We start from the raw sequence: 18,467 nt of genomic DNA, 5'->3' as shown, positions 1-18,467 counted from the left end.
AGGAAGGGATCTAGGAGGGACATTCAGCGAAGAGTTTATGTATTTATCTTCATGATCTAGAATGCAGACCTTCTGAATGGCCAGTTCAAAATTACTTTTCTCATAGTAATGGACAAATTTATCTCTTTGGTGGGTGGCTCTTTTTTTTTTTTTTTTTACCCTAAAATAAGATGGATAGGCTGCTAGGTTAGAGGTTGGGGAGAGTTTGGGAGAAAGATCTGTTGCTGCAATCAGTCACCAAGTGCACTGCTTCTTTGTGAGGGACTGAATATACAAGTAGGAAGTCATATGTTAAACCAGAACCCTGGGGGCACCTGGGTGGCTTAGTTTTTTAAGTGTCTGACTCTCGGTTTTGGCTCCGGTCATGAGCTCACAGTTCATGGGTTCTGGCCCCGTATTGGGCTCTACACTCGCAGTGCCGAACCTGCTTGGGATTCTTTCTTTCTCTCTCTCTCTCTCTACCCCTCCCCTGCTCTCACTCTATCAAGATAAATAAACTTAAAAAAATCAAAAAAATCAGAACTCTGACTCACAGCCTGTAGCCACCTGCCTAGGAAACCAGCCCCTTATCTACAATAATGAGCTTGGGAGGGCAGCCTGCTATAAGTTAGATTCATGGGGAGTCAGACTGCTATCTGACTCCAAGAAGCTAAGCAATAATGTCTATAACAATTAGCCCCAAATGGGCTGATGGGTTAATAATCGACAACTTTCCTAATCTACATCCCTGCTTCCAGCCAAAGAAGCCAAATATGCACCCTACCGAATCATATAGGATCCTTGCTTCTAGTTAGCCCACCCACAGCTTCCCTGTGCCAGCGGCCTCAGATGGGAGCATACCTGAAGACTTCCCACTCCTCTGCTTGCCTTTGAGTCTCTGCCAAACCCAAGTGATGGTGGCTGACTCTCTTGCTACAGCAAGTTCTGAATAAATAGCCTTTGCAGGTTTTCATTTGGTTGGTGTTTATTTCCACACTTGCTTTCAGCCATCAGATTTGCACAACCAAACTGTCCAATTTTTTGTCATGCAGAAGGAGGTAGGGCCAGAGAAAGTGAACCAGTAGGGATCTATGAGAGTTCAAGGGGCTGGTCCTGAGAATGTGGGTAGGTATACCCAGTTTGGCCCCATGGAGTGGCCAGGAGGAGCAGATAATGGGGACCTGACCTCAATGTGAAGAGTAAGCAATGCCAACTGTAGACGGCATCTGCAGTTTTGGTCAAATATCTACATTAAAAAAATTCTATATAAAAGTGATATATAGAGAGAGGTTCCCTGTCTTTTTTATCATGTTTCTTATGCCTCATTTTGGCTTAGTTCTGTGACAAAAAAAAAACAAAACAAAACCCAAAAACTAAAAAAATAAAACAAAGCATAAAACAACCTCCTGGAATCTGAGATTCTCTAATTTGACTTTGTCCTCTGAAATACCAGGGAAGCATTTGACCTTCTAACTTCCCGAAAAAGTTCTTCGGGGTGAAAATCGCCTCTCTGCCCAGCAAAAGATTGCTTTTGGAAGTGCTGATGGAAAACAAATCAGATGTGGTGCCGTGTGCGGTTGGTTTGTTTTACAAACACAAGGACAAGGCATTTTGCAATCAAACTCAGAAGTACGCCCCCCCCCCCCCCCCCGACCTTCATGCTCTCCTCTGCTGAGGCAGAGGGGCAGCCCGTGTGGGGATGAAATACCATCCTTGCAGCCAGACTGTAGGCGACAGCAAACACAGGGCAGGGAGCCGGTTGGCGCTTCTCGGGTAGCCCTTCAGATAGCCTTTTGCCAGCATTTTCCCTCAAAATTCTTTGGCCTCAGATATTGGTCTCAGTCTTTGTTCATTGATAGAAAGTTGGAAGGCAAGAGTTTTGTCAGTTCCTTTGCATTCTGAAAAAAAAAAAATCAAACCTAAGAATGTGGTGGTATATCAGTTTTAAGATTATGATTCAAACCAAAAAATAGAGAGTTTGCATAGTTAGTGATTTTAAATGAACAGGGATCTAGTCATTATTTTATGAATCAGTAGGAAGTTCATTATGACATCTCAGTGTTGAATGAGCCCTGTGTTTATTCATAGTAAATACCAGCTTTTCCTCTTCTAATTGTTCCTTTATTCCCAGACCTGCTCTTTCTTATCATTCTTTTGTTTATTCAACAAGGATTTGTTGAGGGTGAGCCTTTGTGAGCATCTTGCCCATAGAGTTTCCATTGGTGACTCCTTTCTTATTTCCTTTTGATCACCAGTGACACCAAAAACTCAAAAGAATCCGGAAGGCATTCTGAAAGAAAAGTATGGCTTATAGAATTCTTACTGGTGAAAAACTATGGGAATCCCCAGGGTTCGCTGAAAGCTGAATAGTCTCCATAAACTTTAAAACTCGTCTGCTCTAAGACTTACAGAGTGTGGGAGTTTGAGGAACACCTGTTGTCTGGAACATTCAACCTCATTCACTTCAATACAATCAAGATCCAGAAAAGCTCAGTCATTTGTATAAGGTCACACATCAATTTGAGAGCTATTTCTGTCATCACATTTGGAATAGAATTTAAGGGGCGCCTGGGTGGCGCAGTTGGTTAAGCGTCCGACTTCAGCCAGGTCACGATCTCGCGGTCCATGAGTTTGAGCCCCGTCAGGCTCTGGGCTGATGGCTCGGAGCCTGGAGCCTGTTTCCGATTCTGTGTCTCCCTCTCTCTCTGCCCCTCCCCCATTCATGCTCTGTCTCTCTCTGTCCCAAAAAATAAAATAAAAAACGTTGGAATAGTATTTAAAAGCCCACGTTGTCTAACAGTCTCTCTGGGGCGTTCGTTCACTCCAAATTGTTTGTCAGCCACACATCCTGTGCCATGCCTCAGAATAAACAAACATGAATAACACTGTCCGTGGATCCTTCAGTGAGTTCCAAGTCTAGGGAAGAATATATGGGATGGGACTGACATAGCACAGCAGGAGGAAGGCTGGAACACAGGGATGTACGAAAAGCAATGGAAGCACAGGAAAGAGAGCGCCAGTTCCACCACATGGGTGCTTTGGAGCTTTGTCTGGAAGGATGGGAAGCTTGTGCAAAGGCATGGGGTCACAAAAGGGATGACACATTTGGGAATTGGTAGCGCATTCAGGAGCAGATACCCTGGGATAGGATGACATCTTGGGCAAACAGAGAGCTGGTGGTGCTGGAGAAGTTGGTTGAGACCTGGCTATAAAGAGCCTTAAGTGCTGAGCTAAGTAGTATGGCTTCCGTCTGCTGCAGGCACTGTGGGGTCCCCCAAGATTCTCATACAGGGGACAACACGACACAATTCCCAATTTGGAACCTAGGGGTTCCAATTTGTATTCCCTTGTATCATTTCAGTAGATCTTTTCCTCCTTGATTAGACTGTATTCTCCTTTGAAGAAAAGGCCTTGTTTTTATTGTTGTGTCCTGTAGCTTTGTTATTCAAAGTATGGCCCAGGGCCCAGAAGAGCAGCATCACCTGGGGGCTTGCTGGAAATGTAGAATCTCAGGTTTTGGGATTTGACCAAATTCTCCCTGTGATTTGCATACATGTTAAAGTTTGAGAAACACTATCCTCAAAAACTGTTTTGTGCCCAGTCAAAATCCACTAAATGTTAGTAGAATCAGATGTCAATGAAACATATGTTTTAACAGCAATTGGATTTTTATTCTACTAGTTATTCCCTCGAAAAGCCTAATGGTTTACACGCCCAAAGTAAGTTGCAGGAGGCATATATTTATTGTGTTCTCCAATCCACAAAACTTAAGGAGATTTGTGCACTGAGAGATGCTTTACTGGGACAATAGAAATCATCTGAGGGTGATTAGCTCAGGCTAAATCTTGTGTTGGTGGATGAGCATAAAGGAAGCAAAGTTTGAGAGAAAGTGTCCTTAGAGAGGAGGTGGCCTTATGCTTCTCTGACCCTTGTCCCTAGAACGAATTCTTGCACATGAGTGGCCTGCGGAGATTTGTGGAAGAGAAGATACAGTTTCTGGAGAAGGTCATTGACCAGTGCTTTGCCCACATTAAACAGCCTCTGCAAGAAGGAGTCAGAAATGCCAAGGCTTCCTACCGACGGATCCTCGGGACATGCCTGGTGGTGAGTGACCCTTTCCAGGGAGGACCTGTAATATTCGGTGACATCTGCCTTACCTCCAAGGTCTTTTTGCACTATTCCATGGCCTTTGAAGGAACTAAAAAGCTAAAAGAGAGGAGGAGAGGGTGAAAATTGCATACAAGAAAGCATGTAGTGAGAACTGCCCAATTGTACATGGTGAGGAAAGAGTGCATGGTTCAGTGGAGTTGAGCTGGAATTTCAGATCTGAGGTCTTTCTACCCATCATCCATTGTGTAGCCCTGGGTGAGGCCTGAAACCCATTTAAGCTTGTAGGTTTTTTCTTCTGCAAAATGAGGTGCTAAATACTTGCCCTACCTATCTTAACGGGGTTGATATAAATGTCAATTCGATTACACAGTAAGGAAACATCTTGAACCCTCTCACTAAGCATGCAAATTGTTTTATCTTTTAATTACTTATATGGGCTTTCTGAGGGATAAAAATGTAAGTGCCAGGCTTTATTTGTCTAAGGCTAAGGGGTGGGGGAAAAAGGCGTATTGTATTAGTTGGCTAGGGCTGCATAACATAAAATATCATAGACTGGGTGGTTTAAATGGCAGGCATTTATTCTGACAGTTGTGAAGGTTAGAAGCTCAAGATCAAAGCAGTGCAAGGTTGGTTTCTCCTGGGGCCTCTGTTTTTGGCTTGCAAAAGGCCACCTTCTAGCTGTGTTCTCCCATGGTCTTTTCTCTATGTGTGCCTCCCTGGCATCTCTCTCTCTTTGTATAAGGACAGCTGTCCAATAAGATCAGGACCCACCCGTTAAGTCCTCGTTTAACCCTAATTACCTCCCTAAAGGCCCTATCTCCAAATGTAGTCACATCAGGGTCAGGGCTTGAACATGTTGATTCAGAGGGATATAGTTCACTCCATAACACCTGTTAAGAGTAAAGAGTGATGCACAACACTGCTCATGTGACAAAGATGATACAGAAGTATCTAGAGCTGGGAGTAGCACCTAGATTGTATGTTGTTGCCATTGTTTTAATATGAGTTGGAAAGCTAGAACGTTAGCAGAGAAAAGGTGGTGTGTAATGGGGCTCTACATTTCCGCGGGCTTTTTTATATACACAGATGATACCACCTTTCTAGCATATGATCTCATCTGGGTGTTCTTACCTGCATGGCTTTCGTAAGAGTTTGTTTTGGGATCTAGATCAGTAGGTATGTGACGTGACTGGGATGAGAGGGAAGGAGATGCCTCTGGTATCGGACAGAGAAAACACTAGAAAACTGAAAGCTAAAACAGTAAAGAAGTGGGAATGATCGTGGGGTCATCAGAGAGGACTCTCAGATTTCTGACATAGGAGAAGGGGAGGTGGCATGCCTTCCGTGTGGAAGCGGGCAGCTGAGTGTCTGTGAATGTGGTATGTGCACGAGCATTCGCTCATGCCTTCAGCAAACGTGGAAGAAATGCTGACTCTGGGCATCACTGATTCAGTCCTCACAACAATTCCAGGTGGTAAACACTCTTATTAGTTTCACTTTATGGCCTTACAGAGGCTGAACAACTCGTCCGTGGCCACATATGGGATCCACATCTACTGTAGGCCTGTCTATTTTCAGAGCCTGGATGCCCAACCCACTTGCCTGTTGCATCTCTGCAAACGATTGCAGCTACTTGTGATTGCCAACCAGTTACATGATTCAACATTTGTAAATCCCCACAAAAGTAGTGAAGTCTGTCTAATAACCAGCATCGCCTTGCCAACTCTGGAGTGAGCCTCCTTAGGAGTGGGTCCTCTGGCCCCATTCTGGTGACTGTAACCCCAGCCAGTGCCTGACGGAGCCTCATGGAGAAGACCTGAGCCAGCACTGGCGCGCTCTTGGGAAAGGTCAGCCTATGCATGCGGTCTTTCAATCCCCACTTGGCCACATAAGAATGGGCCTTGGGCCTGGACCACTTCCTTACCAAGAGATAAAGAGCCCTCACAGCCTGTTCTGGGCTTATCGCCTTGTGTGGAAATATTCTTCCCTGTTTTATGCTCAGTGTGTAGTTCTTTGTTCTGCTTAGTATAGGCGGCCAAGGCCCTTGGGCTAGCTCCCAGTTTTCTGTATTTCAGATCCTGTGGGGGGGGGGCTTGGGTCCTTCTACATTGTGGGATCCCATATTGTGGGATCACCTGCATTGGCTGTGGAGGGGGTCTGCTGGCCACAGGGACCCGTGTGTTGCAAAGGGCTGGATCTTGTGCACACTTTTTCTCCTCTTGCTGTAAGTAAATGCTGTACTGCCTGAGCCTAGTGTGAATATTGTCTGTTCTCAGTGACCTTGAATCATGTACTTGTCTCTTTTCTGGGTGGTGTTTATCTGCCTTTTAACCTTGGCCACACAGTCTGGCCATCTAGTGAACAGTGAAACAGCAACTGAGCTATATCTGAATTCCTGACCCACAGAGCTGGTGAGAGATAATAAATAATTGCTTATTTATTTCATCAGGCCTGGGGTAAGTAAGTGACTCTGGGGAGAACTGTTTCTATATGATGGTAAAAGATCCCAGATCACCAAAAGTGAGTAAGTAGGTTCTGAGAAAGCAAAGGCACAAAGCGGAGACCATTCCTTTGAGACAATTTGCTCATAGAAGGAACATCTTCAGACCTTCGCTAGGGTGTCATCCCGTGAACTGTCCCCTGTCTCACCAGTTCTTAAATGGTGTTTTTCTCTGTAACTACAGACATGTCTGAGATGTCTTGGATAGGACACTTTCCTCTGTGATCAGAAATTTGGGCAAACATTATATGTTACCATCATATTATTATGTAACATAGTAAACTAACCTACATATCTAACCAGAAGAGAATGGTAAAATAAATTGGGATACATCCACATGATATTATGTGGTTATTGAAACAATTTTTGCAGGCATTTACAATGACTTGAGGAAATGTTCATGTTATACTATTAAGTGAAAAGAGCAAAATATTAAAATAAATATATATATATATATATATATATATATATATATATATAGTATGATGCCAATTGTATTATGCTACATGACCATGCACATGAAACAGATTTCCTTAAAGCATATATCATTGATTGATCACAAGGACCTCCACTAAAATTTTGGTCAGTGCAAATATATTTTTATTCCCCTTACTAAGAATCACCATCTGGCTAAGATTTATCAATGTCTCATGTGGCTCTAGCTTCATTGTATTTTTTTGCCTCTGATTTTTGAATTTATTTCTCTGGGAAAAAAATGTTATGAATGTACAAATCAAATTACATTTTATTAGGCATTCAACAAAAAGTATTTAAAAACTTGGACTATGCTTGGAAGGTCTGAAACATATACTCCCAGTAGGGTCATAGCACATTTTCATTTAATAATTGTTCATTTAAGCACTACTTACTTATGCTGTTGCCAGATGGTAAGAACATCAAGGCAGATAAGACACTGTTTGTGTCCACGACGAGCAGCTGTTCTGGTAGAGAAGCGCAATGAGTAAACAGATAAATAGAAACTGTATGAGGAGACTTGTGATCAAGGAAGCACAAGACGCTCCGGAAGCCAGGGCAGCCGCCAACTCAGGCGTGACTGCTGTGCCCTCTGTCTGGCTCAAGAGTATGCTGAAACATGAAGCTGTCCCTTCTCTTCCCTGTGATTCTTGGTCATAGCCTGTGGCCAAAGGCAATACAGTTCTGATCCTGTGACATTGTAGTTAATGTTTACTAACTCTATTAACTTATTGTTTAATTACCTAGAGGAGTAGAGGAAACCAGGGCTTTCATCAGACTCTGAAAGCTGTTTGCCTGAAAAATGGCATCTATGCCTCCAGGACTCTTGCAAGAATAGATCTGAACGAAGCCATCACTCAGCCCATCTATGACCAGATCGATCCCGTTTTTGGAGGCATTTTTAGGTAAAAGATCCTTTCTCTTGCCCCTTCGTGAACAAACATCTGAAGAGCATTGGGCTGGAGTCTCCGCTTTATAAGAATTTGTACTTTGGATCTGGAAGCGTGAAGAGTAGCTTGCAACTTGAGGAGGAAAGCTTAGTCTCTGGAAAAACACAAAAGCCTTCTTGGTTTGGTTAGTTAATTTCTCGTGGCGACCTGGAGTACAGATGGAGATGTTACTTTTAGACTAATATTATGATTCCCATTATTTTTCAAATATCTCATACATGCAGCAAGGGATACATTTTCTTATGGATCTGAGCCCAGGACAGGTTATTTTGGTTGGAGAGTGTGGAGTTAAGCAAACACATGGCCTTTGCAAATTTCCCCAAATGCAGAACTGCAAAGTGGCTGACTGATGACTCTGTGTTTGTTTTTGACATACTGCAGGCTTGCTGACTTACTAGCTGTCTGAGCTTCATGGTGCCTCCTCCTTCCCTCCTTCCTTGACCTCTAATCCTTTTCTCCACCTACAGAAACAGAATTTCCTAATCCCTTAGTGCAAGAGCCTGCCCCAGCCTCCTTACTTGGCCTCTGGCATTTCACCACCTGCTGCTGCTCGAACCATTCTACCTTTGCTTGATTCTTACTCGGTGTTCCCCTACTCTGCCCCCACCTTCCTTTAACTCCTTTGGGGTCATGCCATTCCATCTACCCTATCTCAGTTTACAAGTCTGTAGGATAAACTCCAAATTATTTACAACGGCATTCAAGACATCCCACCTGCCTCTAACTGGCCTTTCCACTCTATCCCAGTCCTGTTGCTCAGTACCAGCCTCCTGCTTCAGCCAGCCTGGAGGGTAGCAAAGAGCAAGCGAGATGTACCAGGAACTGTGCTAAGCTCTGTGCGCACAGGATCTCATCAGATCCTCTCAATAACCCTCTGAAGGGCCTTCTGTCTATCTACAAGTGGACAAGCTGAGATTTAGAGGACTTTGGACAGCTTTCCCAATGTCAGTCAGCTCTTAAGTAGAGAGCTAGGAGTTCAAGTCTATGCTCTCTCCTCTATAACCTGCTGCTTCTTCCTCCTGGGGTGTTCTGAAAATTTTGTTCACTACGTTGTCCCCATGGGGAATAGCCCTTCCTTGTTTTCACTTCCCTAAATCTTATCCATCTTTTAAAATGTAGTTCAGGGGTGTCTGCGTGTCTCAGCCCTTTGAACATCCGACTCTTGATTTCAGCTCAGGTCACAATCTCATGCCCCATGTTAGGCTCTGCAGTTGAGAGCCCAGAGCCTGCTTGGGATTCTTGCTCTCCCTCTGTCTCTCTGTCTCTCTCCTTCATTCTCTCTCTCTCTCTCAAAATAAATAAACATTAAAAAAAATGTAGTTTAAGTCCCACACTTTCAAATGGAAACACCTGGGCAGTGGGAAGACTGACCTTTGAGGCTAAACAGATCACTGTACAAAGTAGCCTGGCTCTGCCACTTGCTAGCTTTGTGACTGTGAACACAACAGCTGTCTTCTCTGAACCTCAGTTTTCTTGTCTGTAAAATGGGTTTCACAGACTTTTAGGTGCAGTACCTGGCACAGAACAGTGCCTGGCACCAGTAGGAATTCAGTACCTATTCGTTCTCATCCCCCTGTCTTAAAAGTGAATAAAAGGATACCAGCTAGTTTCCTTTTGTTTTAGCCCCATGGTGGCCACGTTGTCTCTTAACGTTTTATACTGTTTCTTCTGTAGAGCTGGAAAGCCCAATGGGTCAGCATTGCTGCCTCACGTAGAAGCTTTTAAGCACTCTCTACAGGAGAAAATGATGGAAATTGGAATAAGAAGTGGCTGGAAATATGATAGTCACAAAAAAAGTTTTCTGATCCAGGAGGTAAGATCCCTGTAAAACGAAGAGGGCAGTGACGTTGGGCAGTGGCTTTCTTACCAGCAGGATTCCAGAAGTATTGCGTGTCTCTCCCCCCTGCTCTCCTGGAGTGCCAAGGTCTGGGCACGTCTTGTAGCAAGTGCTGTGAGACACGACACACAGGGTGTGGGGTGGCCCTTAGACTGCCATGAGGATGTAGGACGGGACACCAAGCCAGCTCTATGCCCCTGGGAAGCAACCAGCAGTAAGTGCCGAGGTTGGAAAGGAGACTCAGTTCCCAAGAAGAATATTCAAAGAATCTTTAGAGGCACAAACATTTGAATCCACCTATAACATCCACTTGTAACTGACCTTCAATCATTTTTGCCAATATTATGAAGTCATTATTCACAGCAATGAAGCTTAAAGAAGAGTCTTTTTTTTTTTTTTTTGTACATCATTTGTTAGTTTTGAGTCCTCAAGACTCTTGTCTGTGACCCATTTTCCTCTAGCCTGTCTAGTCTATTCAGGATGCTATAACAAAATGCTGTAAATGAGGTAGGGTATACACAACAGAAATTTATTCCTCACAGGAGGCTGGAAGTACAAGGTCAAGGCACAGGCAGAGTTGGTGGCTGGTGAGGGTCCACTTCCCAGTTCATATATGATGGTCTTCTCACCATCACCTCACCTTAGCAGGGGCAAAGGAACTTGCTAGAGTCTCTTCTGTAAAGGGAATAGTTTCAATTATGAGGGCTCCCTGCTCATGACCTAGTCACCTCCCAAAGGCCCCACCTCCTAATGCTATCACCTTGGGGGTTAGGGTTTTAAATTTTTTTTTTCAACGTTTTTATTTATTTTTGGGACAGAGAGAGACAGAGCATGAACGGGGGAGGGGCAGAGAGAGAGGGAGACACAGAATCGGAAACAGGCTCCAGGCTCTGAGCCGTCAGCCCAGAACCTGACACGGGGCTCGAACTCACGGATCTTGAGATCATGACCTGGCTGAAGTCGGACGCTTAACCGACTGCACCACCCAGGCGCCCCTGTTAGGGTTTTAACATACAAATTTTGGGTGGACACGAATGTTCAGCCCATAGCACAAGCACAGCCCGAATTACACAGCAACACTAGAGAACTATCCTGTTCTCACATCCTCCCCCTAAGAGGGCCTGTTGACCACCTTGCACGTGCCTGAGTTCAACTCAGCAAATATTTGAGTCATTTGTAAGTGCCAGGCATGGTAGGAAACACTTTGGGATATAAAGATGCTAAGACAGAGTTCCTGCCTATGAGAAGCTCACAGCCTCATTGGGGAAATGACATGGAAACAGCCAAGCATAACATAAAGCAGAAGGAAATGGTGGCCACACACAGGAACACCCACTTCTATCGAAGGAATTGTCACAAATGGCCTTTTGTTAATGTGGATTCTCAGATAAGTGCCATCCTGGGAGGCCTGGAAGATTACATCCTCAGAAAGAAGAGGAGGATCTATGAGTCTCTCACCACCTCTGTTCAGAGCGACCTGAAGCCCTGTTATGAAGGTGGGCGCTCCAGAGGGCGACATGTCTATTTCCTCTGGGGTCTTTCTGTCAGCTCCTTCAGCGTCCTTTTCTTCTGCTCTCCTCTCAAAGTATTTGTCCTCCTGCGTCCTAAATCCCTCTCATACTCTTAGTCCACAAATTGAAAACCAAATAACTTTAAGGGTCAGGGGACAGGTGACCCATGAATCAGTTTTATCTGGGTGGTTCCAGTGCTTTCTGCCCACCCTGTGTCTATTCACCCTGCTTCTCCTCTCCTCGCTGCATCTCACCTGGTTAAACTATTGAATCCACTATCTGATTCTCATTCTTATTCCCTTTAAGCATTTGTAAACCTACCTTCCAGCTCCTTCTTGTTTTGGCGGTCCCATTGTTTTTTTCTGGTCGTGGGGGGGGGGGTGCATGGGAATTTTGTAAACTTCTGCTTAATTCATCCATTAGATTTTCTGAATGACAGTTATCTAAATTCTGAGAGTGCTGATCTTTTGTATCATATTATGATTAAACAACTTCCACTGTGTGGAAAATGGTGCCACATATATGAATATATGTGTGTGTATGTCCGTATGTATGTGTGTGTCTGTGTACACATACATATATGTGTGCATACATAGTTTTTGTTTGTTTGCTTGCCTTTCTTTCTGATGCTAAAGATTTCTCTGCAAGTCCTTGTTGTGGTGTGACTGTAGCTATCATTTTTGCCAGAGGCCGCTCAGATCGCTGGCAAAAAAGCGTGTGAGAGAATGAAAGACGTCATCAGGAGAGGGGTGGACCGGCAGGTGGCCGAGGGCATGTTTGAAAGGGCTCAAGAAAGAATGCAGCACCAATTTCAACAACTGAAGGTATTCAACACCCACAGTCTGAATTCCAGCCCCAAAGAGGCTTCTTGGAGGGAGCCAAAGAAGCAGGGGCGGACGGTGGAAGAGGTGGTAGTCATTCGGGTCCAAAAAGAGCTGATACCTTCTGTAAAGTGGCCCCAACTGATGCCTATGATGCCAGAAGAAGAGGCCAGCTGCCACTTGGCATTCCCCCTTCCCCACCACTGCATCCTGGTATTGGGGTCTCTCTGGGACTGTGACTTCAGAAATGCAGCCCCTCCGGCTCTCTCTCCTGTCTTTCCTCTTTACCAGGTCACCAGCTGAACCACGGTAATAGGGGTCCTTAAGCTTTTGACATAGCTCACTTAACCCCCAGCAAGCCTGGGAGGTAGGGACTATTATTGTTCTCATTTTACAGATAAGAAAACTGAGGTAGAGAGAGAGAGAGGTATAGCGACAGGCCACATAGTTACTAAGTTGTAGAGCCAGGTTTGGGACTAGGTAACCCAGCTCCAGCGTCTCCGTCTCTGACAATAGCATAATCTCCAGATGGATTTTTTGAAATGAGGGAAATGTCTAGTCTACATGAAACATCAATAAATAAATGCCAATAAACTATCATAGGTCAGTCACCTTTGACACCTAGCATAGATTAGGTCCGATTCTATCTCAGAAAACAGTTCTAAGAGTTTCCTTGAACCTAATGCTTCTGTCAAGTACACTTGAGTCATCTTGTCTCAGCTCTGGGTCTCTTTGCTTGCCACCCCCCTCCCAAGTAATAAAAATTCTTTGTTTTAGTCCGAGCCACTGTTGGCCTCTTCATGGCCATGTGCATTTCCAAATTCTTCTGCCTCAGTCCAGACTTAGCTGACCCTCTCCTAAGCTGGCTACTTGTTATTTCCATTCACCTCTCAACCAACCTACTTCCTGAAATGTCTGCAACTTACTTAAGCTCAGTCTTGTGTCCCCCACCCAGACCCCTACCCCACCCCACTGCAGTTTTGGAAAAATACCATTCTCTATAATACAAAGTGTACAATTTCTCTCAGAATGAGCTAAGAGGTGTTTTGTTTGCCAGTAGCAGTTTACTTTCTTTCATTTAATATGTTATCATAGTCTACAAATACTTGCATAAAATTGGCCAAACTCTACAGCATGCAGTCCCCATTTGGTATATGGAAATTGGCCCTGGGGCACCTGGGTGGCTCAGTTGGTTAGGCGTCCGAATCTTGGTTTTGGCTCAGGTCATGATCTCATGGTTTGTGGGTTCAAGTCCTGCGTTGGGCTCTGCTCTGACAGCACGGAGCCTGCTGGGATTGTCTCTCTCCCTCTCTCTTTGCTCCTTCCCTGCTGATGCCCCCTCTCTCTCTCACTCAAAAATAAATAAACTTTAAGAAATTAGTTCTTATCATACCCCCCGAAAACAATGCCACTAAAAAAAATGATTAGTACGTTGATCATATACAAATGCATCTTAAATGACAGAAATGTGGGAAGTTGAAAGTGGGCAAAGACACAGAGTGACCCCATTCCCTGATCTTATGGACAAGGAGGCTGAAGCCCAGAGGGCCTGTGTTACTAGCTCAAGGCTCACAGCTAGAGCTGGGACTAGAGCTTAGGGTTCTTGGCCTGGTGTGTTGAAGAAAAAAACAAGAGTCAGGAGACCCAGGCTCAAAATACTATGTCAGTCTAGATGAAAGAGTCAGGTGTTTTTCAGAGGTAGACAAGAGATGGTTAGAAGAGGGAAAACTGTTTGCATTCATAGAAGGACTGATATAAGAAAGAAGAAATTTCTCAGGCAGTTGGGACGAAGAATCAGGAATGTCAAATATGATGTGCGGCACAAAGCAGGTATTCAATAAACATCTTTCCAGTGACTAAATGCACGATAGCATCGCGGGCTAGTGACCAGCTCTTTTTCTCTTTTTCCATCTCTGTGATTGCTGTTTTCTCCCCACTGCCCCTCCCCCCCCCCTCCATGAAGCCTCCTTTGCTCCTGACTCAATTGGTCAGCACCAGAGAGGTCCCATCACATATGAATCTTGATAGACAGGAAAGGAGATGCTGAGACAAGTAGGACCCCACAGAAATGTTGCTCTGAGGGTTCCTGAGCCACTTGCTGCACTCTAAAGTAGCCCACTCTTGGAACTGACTTTGATTTTGGCACCCCCAGTCTGCACAATTTGTGGGGGATTGGTTGGGGTCCCTTTCCTAAGATAACTTTTCCTTGGACTGTGCCTTCCTAACAGAATGACCATGCTTTGTTATATAGAATGGAATCACGGAGAAGGTGAAGGGAAGTATCGCCACCATGCTGACCCTTGCTTCATCCCAGGGGGATGGTCTCTACAAGGAGCTTGCAGGTAAATACATAAAACTTTTGCATAAGCGATGACCTTGTGGGCACCCCTAGCTGTGGTTGCTCTTTGCTGGATTTAAAGAAATCAATTAGGAAGAATTTCCAGGGGATGGGATAGAGATGATGATGACGATGATGATGATGATGATGATGATGATGATGATGATGAAAACAATGACTACCCCACCCTTTGCCGAGCACCTGCCCAAGACCATGCATTATACTCGGGCTCTGTGTGCAGCATCTCGGATAATTCTCATGTTAGCCCTCAGAGGGAGATGCTATTGCTCCCTTTTGCACACGCAGAAACAGAGACTCAGGTTAGATTATGTGCCCAAGGATCTGTGGCTGGAAAGTGGCAAATTCAAATCGATACCTCTGCTCTGCAGTCTCCATAAATCCATTGTTTTGAGTATGTACCTTTTCATGAAAAGCCTCATATCCTGCTGGTGGTAGAGAAAGGTTTCTCTTCATGGACCAGGAGCCTGAGAATGCAACAGCAGCTGCCAGCAACCATCTCTATTCCATGTCATGAGCTCCCCCAGGCCTCCTGGTGTGAACTGGAGGGTATAAACTGATACAAAAAGCAATTGGGACATTTGTAGTCAAGTCAAAAATGCACATACATGAGAAGAATGGCACGTGGACAGGGTTATTCAGGGCACCATTGTTTTAGGATGGCAAACATTAGAACAACTCCAATATCCATCAGTAGAGCATTGGTTAAGTTAACTTAGGTACACAACTAGGGGAGGACCGTGCAATTGTTAGAAAGAATAAAGTGGCTTTTTATACAGAGTTAGTGGTGTGAAACAATCTCCAAAACATGTAAAGTGAAAAAGAGCAAGGTGAAAAACTGTGTGGAATACATTGCCATCTGTGAGAGAAGAAAAGGAAACACGTATGTATATGCATACAAATTTCCATGGGATACACAAGAAACTGTCCACACTGGTTGTCTCTAAGGAGAGGAACTAGGAGCCTGGAGGACACAGAGGATGGGAGACTTATTTTTCACTCCATATGTTTTGTGCCTTTTAATTGTTAAACTCTGCGCACAAGTGCCTGCTGGGAAAAAAATGGATCTGATGCCATTGCTGTATATCATTGGATATGTCATGGTGAAAGTGGTCGGAGCTATTTCTAAAGTAAAAGCCACAGTTGCTGCTTCTAACCATCTGTCTTACACATATCTCTTGCTGTGGAAATGATTATTCCCCATCTTAGGTTGGTTAGACAGACATCTAACCTGTTCCTAATGGTCTCTTGGGAAGGTGATACAACACCCTCTCACTCTACTTTATGGAACTCTCTCATGACCTTCTGTCTAGGCCTTCACAAGAGCCTGTTTTAAGATTACAGTCATCCAGTTGTGTCTTCCTTAAAGAACTCCTGCTCACCAAAGGTCTTCCAACTATCTAGGTCTCCCACACACAAAAATGTTCCCCTGAGTTTAATGTAAATTGCTCCTGCCATAATTTAAGATCATTTCCCTTTCTTCCCATCAACAATAAAATATATACTATGAGGGAGTACTGTGCCAGAGGACAGAGGTCTAGAACAGTCTCTGCTCTGAGTATTACTTGGTTGGTAAAAAGATGTGTGAGAATATAAATTAAAATAGTAAAATGGAAATTCCCTCTTTCCTGGAGGAGACCAAGATTTTGATCTAGCCAGGCCTTCAACTAATTAGATGAGGCCCACCCACATTGTAAAGGACAGTCTGCTTTTCTCAAGGTCTAATGATTTAAATGTAAATCTCATCCAAAAATATGTTCACAGAAACATCCAGAATAGTGTTTGGCCAAATAACTGGACACCATAGCCCGGACAAGTTGACACATAAAATTAGCCATTATAAGGATATATGATTGCAGATCACAACGTGAAAACCCGAGCTGAGATGTCAAAACAGCAAATTCACTTAGAATGAGAACTGCTGGGAGCAGGGGGATCAGGGGAAGGAGAGAGAAGCCTGGAGAGGACTGAGGGGGAGGTTTGTTGTGTAGGTGGGCTTGGTATCTCCTTCCCCTGAGCTCTTGTGAAGACTCGGTGATTTCCTACATCATTTTATGTGTTGGTTTGTGTTTCTTTTGAAGGGTGACTGCTATGCTGAGATAAGCCTTAAGAGCCAGAGTGCCCAGTTTGATCAGGCTTTTTATACAATAAATTGATCAGATGGACCATCTGATCTCTAAGTCCATTCCAGATGTCACATTCTGGGACAAGTGACCCAGGTCCTAGCAAGATTCTCAGGAGGTCTGTTTTCTGGGGACATTTCTGAAAAGGACACTAGCTCCTGATGCATGCTTTCTGCTCTTGTGTAGACGTCAAAAGTGAATACAAGGAGATGGAGAAGCTACACAGAGGCCTGAGGGAGGTGGCTGAGAACGCGGTGCTACGGAGAGGCATGCAGGATTTCCTTCTGAAGATGTCCCCAAGCAAAGTTGTTCCCCCCAAATCATAAACATAATTCATAGGGCTTAGCACCAAGTAGATGAAAAACAAGCCTGGAGCCAAACAACCAGAGTTACTTGTGTTTTTAAAAATCTAATAAAGAATATCTCCCAACTGTTTGGACTTTATATACAACATAAAACTCAAAATACTGTTACTTCTGGCATAAGCTGACTGCTGAATAACATTACTTCCTTTGTATTCTGTAGCCAGAAAGCATCATCTTGAATTCCTAATGGAGTTCTAAAATTTTAGGGACAAGAAGCTCATGCTTCCGCAAAGAAAAATATCAAAACATTGAACAACTTAACTATTATGGAAAAAAGCGTTGCAAAATAAAGCTTTAGGGGCCTAATTCTACTTCCCATTTTAATATCTATGACTCTTTTGGGTAAGGAAGTAACATTGTGCCATGGAAACAACATGAATTAGAGAACAGATGAGAGACCTGGCTTTACCACTTCCCAGGAGTGTTATTTATGGTCAGCGCTTCTCAAACATTTTGATCTCAGGACCCTACACACTTGTTTGTGTGGGTTATAACTATTGGTATTTACTGTATTCAAAATTAAAACTGAGAACAATTGGAAACAATTATTTACTAATTCACTTAAACTTATTACATATTAATACAAAAATGTATTTTTAAGTTTATTTATTTTGAGAGAGAGGCAACACGAGTGAGGGAGGAGCAGAGAGACAAAGAGAGAGAGAATCCCAAGCAGGCTCTGCACTGTCAGTGCAGAGCCCAATGTGGGGCTTGAACTCACAGACCATGGGATCATCACCTGAGCTTGAAATCAGGAGTCAGATGCTTAACCAATTGGCCACCTGGGCACCCCCCCCCAAAACATATATTTTTTTTTTAATTTTTTTTTTCAACGTTTATTTTTTTGGGGACAGAGAGAGACAGAGCATGAACGGGGGAGGGGCAGAGAGAGAGGGAGACACAGAATCAGAAACAGGCTCCAGGCTCTGAGCCATCAGCCCAGAGCCTGACGCGGGGCTCAAACTCACGGACCGCGAGATCGTGACCCGGCTGAAGTCGGACGCTTAACCGACTGCGCCACCCAGGCGCCCCCAAAACATATTTTTATGAAAAAACCATTTTCAAAAAATTTAGTGAGAAGAGTGACATTATTTACACTTTGGCAAATCTCTTTACTCTCTGACTTAATAAAAGACAGCTGGATTCTTGTATCTGTTTCTGCTTCTGTCAGGACATGTGTTTGGTTGACGTATATGAAGAAAATATAGATTCATGTGGTATAGAGTTAGAATATGGAAGAATATTTTATTTACTTATTTTTTTTTAATTTGTTTATTTATTTTGAGGAAGAGAGTGAGCACAAATGGAGGGAGCAGCAGAGAGAGAGGGAGAGAAAGAATCCCAAGCGGGCTCCCTGCTGTCAGCACAAAGCCCCAAAACTGTGAGATCATCACCTGAGCTGAAAGCAAGAGTCAGACTCTTAACTGACTAAGCCACTCAG

At 43.9% G+C, this 18,467-nt stretch overlaps 1 protein-coding gene and 1 long non-coding RNA gene across 14 annotated transcripts in view; one reads left to right on the top strand and one right to left on the bottom strand.

Moving 5' to 3' along the window:
• Positions 1-17,091, top strand: part of NUGGC (nuclear GTPase, germinal center associated) — a 56,325-nt gene extending 39,234 nt beyond the window's left edge. For 11 of the 13 annotated variants that reach the window (XM_019828607.3, XM_019828604.3, XM_003984831.5 and 8 more), the window contains 7 exons: positions 3,919-4,083; positions 7,811-7,968; positions 9,688-9,826; positions 11,238-11,346; positions 12,049-12,185; positions 14,434-14,524; positions 16,848-17,091. In XM_019828607.3, coding sequence (XP_019684166.2) covers positions 3,919-4,083; positions 7,811-7,968; positions 9,688-9,826; positions 11,238-11,346; positions 12,049-12,185; positions 14,434-14,524; positions 16,848-16,987 — 939 coding nt within the window. In that variant the 3' untranslated portion in view covers positions 16,988-17,091. The remainder of the gene's footprint in view (positions 1-3,918; positions 4,084-7,810; positions 7,969-9,687; positions 9,827-11,237; positions 11,347-12,048; positions 12,186-14,433; positions 14,525-16,847) is intronic. The other 2 variants (XM_019828608.3, XM_023252630.2) reach the window with 2 other exon arrangements.
• LOC102902134 lies at positions 1,634-16,550 on the bottom strand. The gene is made up of 4 exons (XR_002155834.3): positions 14,941-16,550; positions 9,881-10,525; positions 7,807-8,160; positions 1,634-1,877 (listed from the first exon to the last, which is right to left on the bottom strand). It is a non-coding gene; the product is annotated as an uncharacterized LOC102902134 (long non-coding RNA).
• Positions 17,092-18,467: the final 1,376 nt, after the last annotated feature.

Source organism: Felis catus, chromosome B1 (genome assembly GCF_018350175.1).
Source record: "Felis catus isolate Fca126 chromosome B1, F.catus_Fca126_mat1.0, whole genome shotgun sequence".
Taxonomy (NCBI): Eukaryota; Metazoa; Chordata; class Mammalia; order Carnivora; family Felidae; genus Felis; species Felis catus.
Note: the sequence above shows the minus strand (reverse complement) of the source record. Positions and strands in the feature narration are given on the sequence as shown.